We start from the raw sequence: 15,927 nt of genomic DNA on the forward strand, positions 1-15,927 counted from the left end.
GTGTCTACCCTAAATATTTCATAAGTCCCTATTACAAAGTCATCACACACGGAAGATGCTAGGCCAAGTGAAATTATGTAGACCAGAGCTTTGTAGAGCTAAGCAGCCCCAGTCAAGAAGTGCTGGCTGCCATCAATCTCCCCTGCACTCCCTGCTGTAGGTTGCACTGATGAGCTGACAGTTGGTCCTTAATGGACCTGAAAACTCTCTCCCTGCTGGGTAGCTTACATAGTGCCAGAAGGTACAATGCATGCTTCTGCGGGAGGTGGGAAACAAAGACATCAAAGGGCTGACCCAACACTGGATGCTAGATACTATAATACTGATCTACATGACAAGATGTGTCCACAACTGCAGTAGTGGAATGATAGGTATGGGAAGAACCAAGCACTTTCTGACTGAATGTGAGGCCTCTTTCACAGAGGGACTTCATGCCTGCTACTGGAAGCCAATCAACATAAATGAAGAAGGAGATCATAGGACCAGGGGAGGAGAACAACTCTTATTTTGCTACAAACCAGTGCTGTCAAATCACTTTCTAAATACTTGTGTACACATATATAGACACTTGTTGCTCTTGACTTTGTTCAAGACAATTATTTTTGGAGTGTGAAAAACATAACACAGCCTCATGACTGGCCAAGTGTGAGGTGTAAGGAACGGTGAGTGTTAATCTATAAGTAACCAACACCAACCCCTCTAACACAAGAATCAGGAAACACCATGAGAGAGAGAAGGCAGAAACAACGTCACGGGATAAGAGGAAGGGTGAACTGCTAACTTCTGGACATGCCTGCCACACACATCCCTTCCAACAAGCTGTGTTCACCTGCAAAACACCTCCAAAGATGAAAATAGTCAAGAGGCCAGTATGGATGGAGCAATGTCACACAAAGACCTGCCCTTACTGGATGAACTACTGTCAGGTGTTGATGGGTGACAAGGAGTGGCACTCCTTAGCAGACAGTACAGGTAAACCACACACACAAGAGTGAAAATCCCTAATTAGACTCAAAGGCTATAAATACCCAAAAAAAAGGAAAGTGTGAAGCTATGATGGAGAGGAAGCAAGGGAACTAGAAGCAGGTAGTGGTAAATGAATATCATCAAATTTCATTGAATGAACATGTATTTTCATAGAATGAATGAATATTAATAAAAATATAAATGCATACATAATTCTTCACTCATGACAGGCCAGTCATAATTCCATAGAAATAAGAAAAGAAAGGGGTCTCACGCAATTATAGAACAACTCTACATAACATCCTCCTAAATCACGGCTACGCTACCATCTGTTCACTTTGTGACTACAATCATCCATCCCTGAGCATCCCTTACTCATGGGTACCTTCGAATATGGCAGGATGTTTCATGTCACTCACCCCTAGACCAAGGATTTGACAGGAGGCCATCACATAAAACTATGACCAAAGGGACCCCGAGGCTGTACCATGGATGCCTACCATTTAGTTGAAGCTTAGGTGTCAAGTTTATACATAGAACCTTATGAAACAGCATAATAGTCCTTTCACAGGACTGCTCAGTGTCATCACATCTGTGGCCCTATCCATTTGATATTGCATGCAGTTGCCCAACTTCTTCATGAATACAAGGCAGCAACACATAAGAAAGGTTATGAGGATGTAAAATAAGAAGAGGACAGATAAAACTCCTTACACTACATTCCAAAAACACATTAATGAGCCCAATTCATTGGCTTCTCCCCAACTCAAGGTTGAAAACACAATACAAGGATCCATCATAATCCTAAAGGCATGGCACACGTTCTGTATGAGGTGCCTGCTCTGCCATCCAAAGATCTGCTCTGACAGGCACAGGAACATGCCAACAAAAGCAAGAACAAAGGTCAGCTGCTATTCTGGAAAGCATCCCCTGTCTTATCAGCACATCCACATCAGGCCCCTTCCTCCATCATGACCTTTCAAGGAGGCTCTGGATGGGCTATAAAAAGAGACATATAGTTCAGGTGGACAGCAGAAGCAGGAGCAGGAGAAGCAGCTTCTGAAGACAGCAAACCTTCATAAGGGGCAAGGTAAGGACTGCCCAGAAATCCACACAAAAGGGCAAAGATGGCAGAATGAGCATGGAACAGGTCGCCTCTGGACAGATAATGAGGGCTTACTCCTTGGAAATCTAGAATGTTCCTCTGCTGCTGAACTTTAGGACATTAGGCCTACAGTGGGCTGAGGGATAAAGGCCTAACAGACTGCTTTACAAAAATGGGAAACTGAGTGCTGGACTCTGGAGAAATCCATCACTTCAGCACACATGAACTCTTTAATAGACAAACATGCTTTCTCTTCCTTAGAGTATGCTTAGACAAATGGCAAGCTGATTAGAATTCTCAGAGGTCAGAGAGGAAAGGAAGAAATCTGGTGAAAATGTGGGGAGATTTATTTTCAAAACAGCAGTTTATTCAAGATGAGGAATGTGCTATTGGCATTACTTTACTGAAAACACTTTCTGATGCTGATGGCAACACAGGGCTTGACTTTGATAGTGCTGGTGCACAATGCAAACCTAAACCAGCACACCATCCTCTGAGACTCAGAAGTTTTCAAACATAGGTCAGTTCAGTTCTGGGAAGACTCAGTCCCTGAGGACTACAGGAGTAGACCAAGAGGTTAGGGTGAAGCAAGGTTTGAAAGATCAAAGGAGAGGGAGTAGACACAACATTTTTAAACAGTATCAACTAATTATCACAGTGGTACCAGTCACGGGTGGAGGAGGCAATTGCTGGACAGTGTCACCAGGGGAGCCATATATCAGTCAGGTTGTGTAATGTTTCTATGAAGTTGGGGTTCTGGCTGCAGAATTGGCAAATGGTTTCTATTATCAAAAACTTGTAAAAGGCCCACTTCCAGTTACCCAAAATTCAAAGATTTAATTTGCGGTACTAAGAAGAGACGAGGTGATACTCCTGACAACTTTGCCAAAGGTGGGAGAAAACACCCACACTCCCAACTTTACAAAACCTGATAAGCAACATGGAAGAAATGCCACTGTCCAACCATCTTGTAGGAACGTGTCATGGGCACATGCCTCAGCACCTCTCTAAATGATGCAAAAGAGCCAATCAGATCACTCAGCTGGTCAAAGTACCTGTCACTAAGCTTGATGACCTCACTTTGATCTCTGAAACACAAATGGCCAAAGGAGAGGATCAACTCAAACATGTTGTCATGTGGCTTACACACATGACTTGGAACACACATATGCAACAAGGGAAAGTAATAGATACGTGGAATTAGATTTAAGACAGGCCAGGCAAGGTGGTACAAAGCTTTATTCCCAACACTGGAAGGACAGAGGAAGGAAGATCTCTGTGATTTGAAGGCCAAAGAGGTCTACCAAGCAAGCATCAGGTTAGGCATCTTCACAAAATAAAATCCTGTCTCAAAAGCAAATAGAGATAAATGTCAGAGAAAAAAAAAAAAAAAAGGGCAGTGGTGGCACACGCATTTAATCCCAGCACTTGGGAGGTAGAGGCAGGCAGATTTCTGAGTTCCAGGCCAGCCTGGTCTACAGAGTGAGTTCCAGGACAGCCAGGGCTACACAGAGAAACCCTGTCTTGAAAAACAAAAGCAAAAACAAAAACAGTAACAGAGGAAAAAAAACACTTAGAGCTTAAGGGTAAGAAAGGCATCTGAGATGGTGAGGGAGGGAATGATCTCCAGAAGTCACCAGCACAGGTCCAATCTATCAACAATGAGTTATGCCACCCAAGTAAAGAGAAGCCGGGATCAGAACGGTTTTGCAGGTACAACTAGGTAGGGTTACTTAGGAAAAGTCCTATACAAATTACTCACTAAGAAGATACTTGGGGGAAGGGACCTGAGATTGTAGGTAAGGACACAAACCTTGACACAGTCACAGAGGGTAACTGGGACACTGATAAGAGGCTGAGGACATAGCACAGGGGTAGAGCAATGCTGTAAAATGGACAAGTCCTGTGTGCGATCTCAACACTGAAAACAAAACCATAGACAGGGACTTTTATGCTAGGCCTGATACCAAGGATGTGTGACTTCACATGACAGGGCAGAAACATAGACATGTACCTAGGAAGAGAGACCTCAGGACACACCTAGGTTTACATTGACATATGCAGTCAATTCTACCAGAACAATGACCATGGGAGAAACACAAGGAGGAAAGGGATGCTCATGAAGACATTTACTGCCATGTATCAGACCAAATCCAGATGATCAGAGAAGATGGGGCTGTCAAGAATATCAATAACAGTCCTTACAGGAGCCAGGGAGTCATCAACACAAAGTTCAATGAAAGTTCAATTCATAACTTGGAATGTGACATGCGACCCATTTCTCTTTTCAGGTTTCAGCCACAAAGATGTGGGTTCTCCAGGCCTTGGCCATCATGTTGAGCATCCAAGCAGGAACACTTGACCTGGTGGAAACACCCCCAGTGGTGAACACTCTTCCTGTTGCTCTGCCTGCTCCACTCAATCTTCCTGTAGGACTCCCAAGTTCCCCAGTCCTCAAAGGTCCACCCAACAGTCAAGTCTTACCTCCCAAAAGGCCTGTACCTCCATCCAGAGGTGGCAAGTGTGTACCTACAGCCAGATACTTCCTCTCCAGTAACAAACTCCATGAATGTAAGTAAGACTCACTTCATCTTCAGTACTGTCCACACTTTCCAAAGGCTGCTCATTTCTGAGCTGAGAGGGAGTTCAGTCAACTTTCTGAACAAGTGGCTTTAAACATGATGACACTGGAACACATGCTTGGTGCCTATAGAGCAAAGGGGCCTTGGTGCACACCTACAAATTCTGGTACACCAAGAGGATGAATCCAGCTCATGCAATGCCACTCTAGGAGGTAGCAAAGCTGCTTGTAAATTTCACACAGTTGGTCCAGGACAAGCCTATGCTACCCTGGACAAAGGAACTGTACAACCCCAAAGGCTGTCTAACTAGAGACTATGTCACACTACAGGTTCCATCTTGCAGGGCCTCAACCTTTCCTCAACTCCCACAGATCCTTAACCCTCAGCCTGGTGCTTAGCACCAGGAAACAGCAAATTTAGCAGAGTCCTGCCAGCCTTTAATACATATGCTGTCTCCAGACTCACAGCACTTGCTACCTGAGATAGACATTGGTCTCAGAGATAAAAAGTCTATTCCCCAGGATTCTCAAAGGCTAAGAGCATTAAGAAGTAATTCTATTTGACAAACAGAAAATGGAGAGGACTCATGGGACAAATAACAACAGGAAGCCCTTGCACTCTTCTTAGCAGCTCCCTAGAGCAACGGTCTAGCAAAGCCAGGCATCAGAGCATGGCGGGATAAAGATGGAGGCCATAAGCCAATGACCTAGCAGAGTGGATTACAGCTAACATGCCTAAAAAGTGCAATTCATGAAGCACAGAACTCTTGGGATGAGAAGGAGTAGCTAGGCTGGAAAAGATGCTTCAGGGACTCCCTTCAACTTGAGCCGAAAATCATCACTTGGCCCAGTCATCTTCAGCTATACAGTCAGCAAGGCTGACCACACTCAATATTTCAGTGACCTTTTTCTATGTCATTACTACTACAGCCAGAAAGACAGGCACTCGAGGAAAGTAATCTAGAGACCTGACAATTCTCCAAGCCATGGCTGACTCAGCCTCTTCAATACTTACCCTGGATTTCATCTCTCTCTTCCTACTTACATCAAATCAAGGAAAAAACATAGGCTCCTTGCTGGCCACCAATGCCCAAACCTTGGTCAAATGGAAAGGCACAGAGGTACTTCCTTCCAATATAGCACATTCACGTAGCAAGACTACAAGACTAATGGGGTGAAAATTAAACAAAAGAGCAGAGGAACCTGGGGCATAATGGCCTAGAAGGAAAGAAATTGTCTTTTCCTCTTCAAGACACTGACACTTCTGTAGGCCCTGCACCTTGTAACAGATAATGACACTCATAAGCTTTTCCTTTGTCTACAAGCCATGCACCATATCCAGCAATAAGCCTCCAACAAAGATAGACACTGGGATCGGGGAAGACATGGAGACTCTAAAGAACAGACCTGAAATAGGAAACTGTGCAGCAGGACAAACAAACAAGTAAAACCATCCTGGACCGATGCCCCTTGCCCTCATAATAGGACCACACCAGAATACTCTGAATACAAGTGCAAGTGCATCTGGGCCAGTGAGTGGGAATATATCTAACACAATTTTTATTAAAAGTAAGTAACAGGACAAAAGAGAGCAAGACAGATGAAAAAATGACAAATACAAATAAGTCTCCACCCTCACGCCGAACACATGTACTTTGAAGAAAACACTCTCCATAGGTTAGCATCAGTGTAGACTAAAAGGAGCTGTTGACATCATGGAAGATAGATTTCTCTGACACAAGGCTAACTCTTAACTAGGGCAGGGACAAGACTGGAACTCAGAAGGCAGGATACAGAGTCCCTTTGTGCCCCATATTTCAAGATGCTATCTTCCAGAAAGAAAGGATGCTAGGGCTGAATTGACACCAGATCTCTCTCTCTCTCTCTCTCTCTCTCTCTCTCTCTCTCTCTCTCTCTCTCTCTCTCTCTGTCTCTCTCTCTTTCTCTTGATTGTTTTCAGACCTCATGAACACACTGCCCCCACAGATTGAGGACATGGTGAAGTGTGATGAAGTTAACCTGGACGGCTTGGTTGGGAATGTGTTAAACATGGTGGGGGAATCTGACCTGCTCTCCATCTTAGATGTCACTTCCCTCCTACAAGGGGGAGGAGGCTCTGGCCTTGGCCTTGGTGGACTCTTAGGCAAAGGAGGTAATGAGGATTCCTCAAAGCCCTCATCAGGCTCCAAGGCCAATCTAGAAGGACCCCCAGGCAACCAACTCCTGGGTGGCTTACTAAACCTTGGTGGAGACAAGGGCTCTGGAAAAGGACTGCTGAATACACAAGGGCTCTCCGATGTCACCAAGCCTCTGGATGGCATAGTTGAAAATGTAAGCAACCTAAAAGGTTCTGTCGAGGACAAAGTGAGGGATATGGTCCCAGAAAGCATCAAGGGACCAATGACAGATCTGCTCAAGATGGATATCAAAGACACTCTGCTCAAGTAAGTGCTTTAGTACTCTGGGGTTTTGGACAAAGAAGCTGCTTTTGGGGAACCCTCAGACTCAACCGATAGCAAGCCCAGGGACAGCCACCCTTCCATAGAGAAACATACTCACTTCCCCTGCCATTCTCTCTGGAAAATAGGACCAGGATTTCTTAAGTTCAAACCTTTACATGGTGGAAAGGGAAGCTCCTGGGTCATAGGACTAGCAGAGATCACTTGGAGGTGAATTCACGGTTAACCAGGTATTTCTCATAAGGACCAGGCTGTTTCCATGACACACAACCAAATCTCTGTTGTCACTCTGCAGATTAAAGGTCTCACAAGTAACAGTGGACAGCACAGAGATAACCATGGGAGCTGATGAGATGGAAGTTCTCTCTGAAGTTACTGCCAACATAGAAGGAGAAGGGTGAGTGTGTTTCCACAATGGTTGTCTGGGTCAGCCTGGATGAAGGGACATGTGCCCTATGCTAGAGTCAGATGACAAGGACACATGCTTCGACACAAGAGGACTGGCTTGACACCCAGCCAGCCTTACACAGTAAAACATTATCTCAAGAAAGAAATATATACATAGTTATATATGTATATAAATCATATACATATACTGAAGAATCAGTAGCAGCCCAGGCTTGCTCCTGGCAGATGTCTCTTATGCACTTCTACTCAATACAGAAGGTCCAAGCTGAAGACTTGGGGGTGAACCTTTGTCTGGTAGCTTGTGCCATCAATATTAGGTGACTTGCCCAAGGCTTCATAAAACAACCATTGTGAAATACTGAATAGCTGCCCAGAAATGACCAGGCTCTTCTGCCTATGACAAGGAACTGAGAACCTAAGACCATGTGGTCTGTGATGCTCAGTCATTCCCCCTAGAGAAGGACCATGGGCCAGGGAATGAGGCAAATTCTCAAATGCCTATCCCTCTGCTGGACCCCCACATCTCAGGCACTCGTCCATTTACCCCCCCCCTTCCTCTCCACAGCATGCTTGGAACAGTCATCACCATACTGCAGTTTCAATCTAGCCTGGATGTAACAATGAAAATTGCTGTTTCCTCCAACAACACCCAATGTGTCAACCTTGATGTGCAAGACACCCACATGCATGTCAAGGAAATGAACATTCAGTTAGTAAAGACGTACGTAAAAACATTTTTTTTTCATTACTAGCTTCATTTGAACGTGTCTCAGAAGGTCTCAGGTATGAACTGGTCCACCACAGCACACTAGACAATCAGTACATGCTGACTAGCTAGAAGCTGACTAGCAACAACATCCCACTTTGTTGGAGAACAGCCTTCTCACACCTACATTGCATCATTCCTCCTGCCTGTTTTACGAACCCATCCAATATATTTGATGCACAGTACACTGACCAGATTCAAAATACAAAAAACTACCATGTGGCTTGACAATTGTGTGGCTCAGTGGCCTAGTTCCGCTCTCCTGGCCCAACCATAGCATGTAGGCTCTTTTGACTTACTTTCACACAAACAAAGATTGAAACACTTCTCAACACCCACAGACCCAGCTTTCAATTTCTTTACTTCCTTATGCTATGCCCAGGGGAGGATCCATTTCATTTTCTTTAGCTAGAGCTTACAAAGTTGCACAAACTACACCAAGACAACAAACAGGACTGAGAACAAACTTGCTCCACAGTCTGAAGGGTGAAGCCATCCAGGTGGACCTCGGGACTAGGTGTTCTGTGCTTTGGCCAGGTGCCTTTGCATCTTCCTTAAAGATGCAAAGAGCTCAGGTTCTCCACATATTGAGAACACAGGCTTCATCCAGACTCCTTCATCACTGAGATGTTTTCTCTAACACAAGGACAAATCTAGATATACAAGGATCACTTATTTCAACATGTATTCTTGCACAGAGTCACAGAAACGGTGCCTCTGCCTCTGCCTCTGCCGTTGAATCAGGTCATCCCAGAAGTACTGACAGCAAAAATCAATGAAAATGTAAGTCCAGGGAAGGGAAGGGGGTGCTCCTGCAGAAAGCTAAGTCACTGGGGAGACACAGAGAGAGAGAAGCTTGCAGTCTGTAAATGTCCCGATGCTGGAGAGACATAGGAACAAAGCTGGGCCTCTGAAGCCCAAGGACCGCCATGGACAAGCAGCACAACTATACCATACTGCCTAGCAACAGAATTACAAATCATGAAATATGGCAACCATGGTAACTTCAGCCAAGCAGAGGCCAGGGCAGTGTCACAGAAAGGGAAGCCAAGGGGGAAGGACAGGAGGTAGTGTGGCCAGACAGGCTACTGAAGCTCTCTCAGCTAAGCTCCATGTGCTCACTTCACAGCTGGAGAAATCCAACTCCTGTGCCATCGTCCTCAGTGACTTCAACGAGTGCAAGAACAGTGAGTTCTTCCTTAGAGTTCCTCTTAGAGCAGACAGTGATGGCCCCCGCACCTTGGGGGATTTAATAGGGTGGCACGCCACGGAGATGGACCTTGGGATGACACCCTCTAAAACAACAAGGACCTACACAGCCTCCTCAGCACATGGAGAGAAGACAATGGCCTACTTGACCTTTCCCTCAATGTACATGGCTGATGCCATAATAAAGAGGATAGGACCCAGTGCCTCTGAGGGAGGGGTCTGCCTGGATCTTCCCAACCCAAACACCTTTCCAAGGCAGCATTGTATGAAGTCTAAATCAAGGGCATTCCCAGGACCTCATCTCTGGGTGTCTGAGACCAGAAAACCTCACAGAAACCCTAAAAACCTAACAGTCACAGTTGGTGGGACATACTGGTTGAACCACCTAGAGAGGTGGAGTAGGAAACTGGACATATTTCTCGAGTCCCAGAGTAGACAAACTGCAGGCTCTAGCTAGCCAGTCTCCTCATCTCTACATACAAAACAAAACAACCTAAATCCTTGCTGGTAAACTAACATTTCATAGCATCCCTGAGGATGTGGAAGCCATTTAGGGCTGCACCTAGTGACTGGCAGGTAGACACAAGTAGCTGTCCATACTGGTGTCTAGAGAAAAATGAGAGCTACAGGGTTTGAGGCAGAGGCACCATTGGTGGTTGTCTGGGTTCTCTCCATTCCTTCCCCTCTTTTCCTCTGCAGCTACCGGCTTATTCAGCTACCAAGTTCACACTGCCAAGATCTCTCCCACAGGACTTGCCATCCTCTACTGTGTAAGTATTCCCTGGCTTTTCAATGGCAATTGGATGAAGGCTGGAAGCATACCTCAGCCACAAAAGAGATCAGGTGGTCAGAATAGGAAAGCGTGGGTTCTTTTCAGTCTCCTGAGTGCCCAGCTAGGACAAGCTCAGTCTAACCTCTTTTCCCTTCACCTGCACAGGACAATGGCCTTTGAGGCACTCCAACAGGGAGAAAGGAAGGGAAGGGAAGAGAAGGGAAGAAAATGACAGAAACATGACTGAGCATGGCCCTTAGAACTGTGTCAAGTAGAGGATGTGACATGTAAACACACACATGCCCATGATACCTGTCAGAAGTGGCTATGCACGTACAACAGAGGATTTGTGGTCTCTCAGGAAAGCTGGACTGCCCTGACCTATGCTACACTGCCACCAAGACTAAGGCAGCTTCACCCTGCACTTACCCAGAGCACATGGCCTTCACACCTATGATAGTCTGGTGAACTCACAAAATCTGCCTCTGCTTTCCCCTCCTTAGTCTAAAGCCAATATAGGCAACAAAACAGTACCTGTGCCTGGAGGTCGGCTGCCTCCAGATCCCCAAAACGCCAGCATTGCGGTAACCATCTCCTCCTCAACACTGAAGACACTTGTAAAACACGTGGCCAAGCAGAGCTCTGTTCAGGTGAGTGTACTCCATCAGCCACAGGTCTGCACTGCCCTGGATATCAGCTGAGACTGTCACTTCTGAGAAAAAAGATTCATGCAAAGATTGAAAGGGTTAATGACATAGGACACACATTAAATGTAGTGATCAGGCCGGGGCCTTGATGTCATCAGTAGGGCATCAGAAACAGGCTCAGGGGTCAGGGGTCACGGGTCACAGGTCAGGGGTCAGGGGAAGAGAAGGGCAGTAAACATAAACAGTGTTCGTGTGTCACCCACTTCCCTACGTACCATCAACAGATGAAACAGCATAGAAACATCTTCACCAGAGGCCACCGTGGTCATCAGAGAGCTTTTGAGACAAGGGCAGAGAAACACACTTCATCTTTGAAAGGATGAGTGGAAAGGAACATTTCACAAGGTCTCTTCCCTAATGTCCACACACTGAAGTAAACAGAGACAGGGGTGGAAAAGCTCCTGGCATTGCTTTTTTTCAGATGTGCCAGCACCCAAACTGGGCAACCACACCTACAAGCCAAAATGCAGTATCTTAACAAAGACAGGAGGACACGTGCCTGCCACATGATACAGCAACTCTGTCCTCTTCCCCACACTAATGGAAGTCTTCTTCTTCACAACAGATGAATGGCCTGGAAGCACAAATTACCCGTATAGCATTCGCCTCCCAGGAAAACAATATGCTCAGGGTCCTGTATAAGGTGGACATAAGGAAGGATGGAGAGACCTTTGCCACTGGGGAAACGGTGAGTGCTGAGAAATGAAGGATACTGGGGTGGAAGAAGGACTTGGATGAGGGGGATGAACTCTTTCCAAAAGCCTTAGCCCCATTACGCCTTGGTGTCCCCACAGCAGAGGGAAACGCCAGGTCCCCTTGTTTCACACATGCTCTCTTGTATCATTTCAGAAATTATTCATCTCCCATGACAGCAAGATTTCAAATTCCAAACTGGTACCGGACATCAAACTCACAAGGTACTATGATACACCCTGTGGAACACACAGGCATGATGGGATCTGGGTCTGGGCAAATATTTTAATAATTAGAGGAATTGGGAATTAAGGCATACATGATCTCATTCCCATGACTACGCTGCCAAGCAGTGCCTAGACTACAGCTGACCCACTTGAAATCAATTCAGATAAGACTTGAACTCTAAACTTGAGTAGAACTGCTCTCATGAACCTAATGTTCTCTGTACTTTGTTGCTGACAGGTCTGAGCACAGTGTGGAACCCCCCGAGGCTGTAAGTTGATGTGTCCTTGTATACTGATCCATGATAGGTGGGAAATCATGTCAAAGTCAGACACACAGTGATTCAAGACTGGGGAAAAGAGAGGCCCGTGGGGACTAGAGCATATACCTACTGTGTAACAGAAACTCAGACTCCTAAGGTGCTCTCTGAGGAGCTCTTAAACCATAGCTGCTCATTCTCAACTGACATTTGGGTGGAGGCTACAAGGAGCATACACACGAACACATAAAGGTGACAGAAGACACTGAAAGTCTGGTGCCACGTGCAAGAGAGAGACCCACTGCGGCTGCCCAGAGATGAGATTAGAAAATGTGTCCCTTTAACACAAGGAGAAAGGTCAGTCAGGAAGCAGCTGAGTCTATGGTGACTACAAGGCCAGTAATCCCTCCACCTCTCCTTAGCAGGAAAGAGACAGAGCTTTCCAGGCTATGGCTCAGTTAAAAAGAACTGAGTAGGACTGACCCCTGACCTCACTCAGCTACTCCTAGACAGGGGACACAGTCGTTTATGCAAACAGTGGAAGTCTGGATGTTAAAGGGCAGAGTGTAAGGAGCACCCACTACATACAGACAGTAGGGTACTCCTACAGTGGCACCCCAACCCAATACTGAAATAGTGTGACTTTTCACAGAGGAGGGTGAGCAGTTAGGATGCATGGGTGTAGAAGCAACACCTCATGCTCTCAGAGGAGGGTCACAAAAGAGAGAACGACCAGCACCACATAGACAGATCCAGACCTGCATGTACTCAAACTCACATCAGAGCAGGCAGTAGGGACCAGCCACTGCCAGTCCTCCTTCCTGTAGCCTCTAAATTGCTCCTGATGTCCTAAGGCCACCTGCTGTACATGTAGCAGGGTGACACTGATCAGGCCAATATCGCTCCTCAAGGGGCCACAAGGGAAACAACATCCAATAGGGACTCCCAAAACCTCCAAAGACAAGACCCCTAAGATACATGGAGATCCATCTCCACATTTGATCTTGACACATGACAGATCTGTCAACTAGAGAACCACAGTAACCAGCAGCCTGAGATAATGCTCCTGGGCCTTAAGGCCAAGCACAGGACTGCAAGGCTCTACTGAAAATGTCTTCCCATGTCTTGCAGAAGGCAGAAGTAGAAGAAATTATGTCTGAAGTCACAAAGAAGGCCTGGTCCAAATTCAATGGTATGTGGAATTAATAACAGTGACTGTTGGCATACATGGTGCCCATGAGAGGTGGGAGGAGGACACATAAAGGGCACTAAATCACCATGCACTAGGCCACCCCATCATCTGCACGCATACATACATACATACATATATACATACATACATACATACATACATACATACATACATATCATCTTCTCTTTCAAAAATGACAGCAAGTCATGGTTAATAGGGAAAACACATCAAGTTGCCTCCCAAGAAGCCTTGTCCTCTGATGTCTTGGGACCACGACCATCAGCATATACAGCTACATGTTGTACCTGGGTCACGCACCCCTATGGACATTACGGTTATGACACTTAAAAGCTATGTCATACCTCACTGGGCAATAATTATGATGGTACCACATGCCAGGTGTACACATCCCTGGTTAGTTCTATTGTAGTGCCAAATAGTGCCCTGACCCTCAAATGAGTGTGGTACTCTAGTCAGTCCATCGCTAGTCATCAGTCTTAGCAGTTCACCAGGTTTCTACCTGCTTTGGAGGCCTCTCTTCCCATACACTGGGATATAGCCTGGGATGGACAGTATTCATGCCACCATGTTGAATGAGTGTGACAGTGACTCCTCCTAGGGCCACACACAGGTCAGAGATCCCACGTGTGACTGTGGTCAAATAAGACAATCAGGTTGTCATTTCCCTTAACTCCTGTCACAAAGTGATACTTCCTTTTTCAGAACACTATAAAAACATGAATGTTCCAGATGGAGTGTCTTCAAATGCTTTAGGCAACTCCAGTGTCAAATTGCTGAGATCAGTAAGTAACAGAAATACAGTTCTTTTCTTGGTTTCTTTTGCTTTGCTTTGTTCTGCTTTGCCTCAAACCCAGGACCTTGCACATATTCTTGAACTACGTATACAAGCAGTGTGAAATGTGACTCAGAAATGGAGGCTTCTCTCATATGACTCAAACCTTAAGCTGTCCTTGACCCCATACTTCTGTACAGCTGAGCCTAAACCAATTCCTAGAGAATGTCAGCAATTGTACACTGCATACTCCCATTCTTTTATACTGAACCTATGAGGGGTCATTACCACAAGCCAGCCCTGATCAGGGACAGACCACAGACCAGATGAATGACATCTGAGCTATAGCTACTGCAACAAGACACACAGCCCACAGTAGGTTATGTGATAACCGTAAACAGTACAGTTACTAAACAGCCAGCATGGTGCCAATGCCAGCAGCTGTTTCACTCGGGATCTTGTGAACACAAGAGTCAGTGCCATACAACTGCTGTCTCTGTGTGGATCCCCTCCTGCCAGAGGATTCACCTTCAAATTCCTTCTCTCATAGTCTAACCTCTCCAGGGTGCTCACTGGCAGATTTCCACTCCCCATTCCTTAAGCAGTGCTAATGGCAATCTGTTGGGATAGATAAGTTGGCGATTCTCATGCCTGCAGTCAACTTCCAGGGTCAAAGGCAGAAACTACTGTCTTTCTCTCCCCTCAGTCTGACATTCAGGCAGCAAGCTGAAGCCAGCACACAGAACCTAAGGTATTGAAGGACAGCAAAACCCCCTGAGGATGTTTCCATGCTTCTTTCACCCCATCCTTATGATTCAGGAGACAATAGCAATGGTCTCCTCAGCACGCCCGGGATCCTCTCTCTGCCTTGAGTGACAAGGACAAGGACAGCTGGAGGAAATGAGCATGGTATTAATCAGCTCCTTAATAAACACTCCCTGCATGCAAAAGTGAGATTGACTCGTTCCTCAAGGCTGGGGCATAGTCAGGAGCCTGCAAAGAACTTCTGACTTGGGGATGAACAGTAACATGAAACAACAAAATCCAGTGATCTCAGTGCTCTGGGGGACAATGATTAAACCTCTCTGCCCCTCACCTCCCTGTCTTACTTTGGATCTGAGTGCCTCACATGGCTCAGGTGGTTTAAGCCTTGCTCCCCACCTGGTGCTATTAGGAGGTGGGACCTGGGCTGCCTGAGGTAGTTGGTTAGGTCACTGGGAGCTTGCCCCTTAAGCAGGTGGGGAGGCCTGTCTCTTGAGAGCACTTTGTTTCCCATGACCGTGCACTGCTAGCCACAGGCCTAAAGAACAAGGGAACAATAGGCCACAGCCTGGGTCCTCTAACACTGAACTTACATTAACCTCTTCCCCACTGAAGATGCTTACCTTGTTTGCTGATGGAAAGATGGCATAGTCCCCAACTCTAAATACTTCATTATGAATCCAGACCAACAGAGCTGGAACCCAAATTCTCCACACTGAAAATGGAGAAGCCCAGTTTAAACACAAAACATGAGATGGATCAGAGCAGTTAATAGCCTGATACAACTACAAACCATGCAGAAAAGACTTTTTATGTCCCAGGTCAGTAAGTACAGTCCTAGCCATGTGACCCTGAATGAAAACCAAAACAGTAGTCGATTGGAGGATATTCCAAATAGTGAAATGCCTGCTTCATAGCTCTCTGTTTAGATAGAGGGGAGGAGAGCATGGGAGGGTGTGGAAGGGGGACAAGAGAAGGGAAGCGGAGGGAAGGGGAGGGAAGGGGGACAAGAGAAAGGAAGGGGAGGGGA

The 15,927-nt window shown here is 46.0% G+C and overlaps 1 protein-coding gene across 1 annotated transcript; it reads left to right on the plus strand.

The window, feature by feature from the left end:
* The first annotated feature begins 1,901 nt into the window (after positions 1-1,901).
* Positions 1,902-15,085, plus strand: LOC117703251 (vomeromodulin-like). Its single transcript, XM_076930044.1, has 15 exons — positions 1,902-2,056; positions 4,363-4,642; positions 6,613-7,096; positions 7,407-7,508; positions 8,085-8,240; positions 8,984-9,068; positions 9,415-9,472; positions 10,194-10,264; positions 10,770-10,916; positions 11,539-11,661; positions 11,823-11,890; positions 12,132-12,162; positions 13,282-13,342; positions 14,066-14,145; positions 14,842-15,085. Exons 2-15 carry the CDS (start codon positions 4,378-4,380, stop codon positions 14,863-14,865), a joined length of 1,755 nt encoding a protein of 584 aa, XP_076786159.1. The 5' UTR covers positions 1,902-2,056; positions 4,363-4,377; the 3' UTR covers positions 14,866-15,085.
* Positions 15,086-15,927: the final 842 nt, after the last annotated feature.

The sequence above is a fragment of the Arvicanthis niloticus genome, chromosome 2 (assembly GCF_011762505.2).
Source record: "Arvicanthis niloticus isolate mArvNil1 chromosome 2, mArvNil1.pat.X, whole genome shotgun sequence".
NCBI lineage: Eukaryota > Metazoa > Chordata > Mammalia > Rodentia > Muridae > Arvicanthis > Arvicanthis niloticus.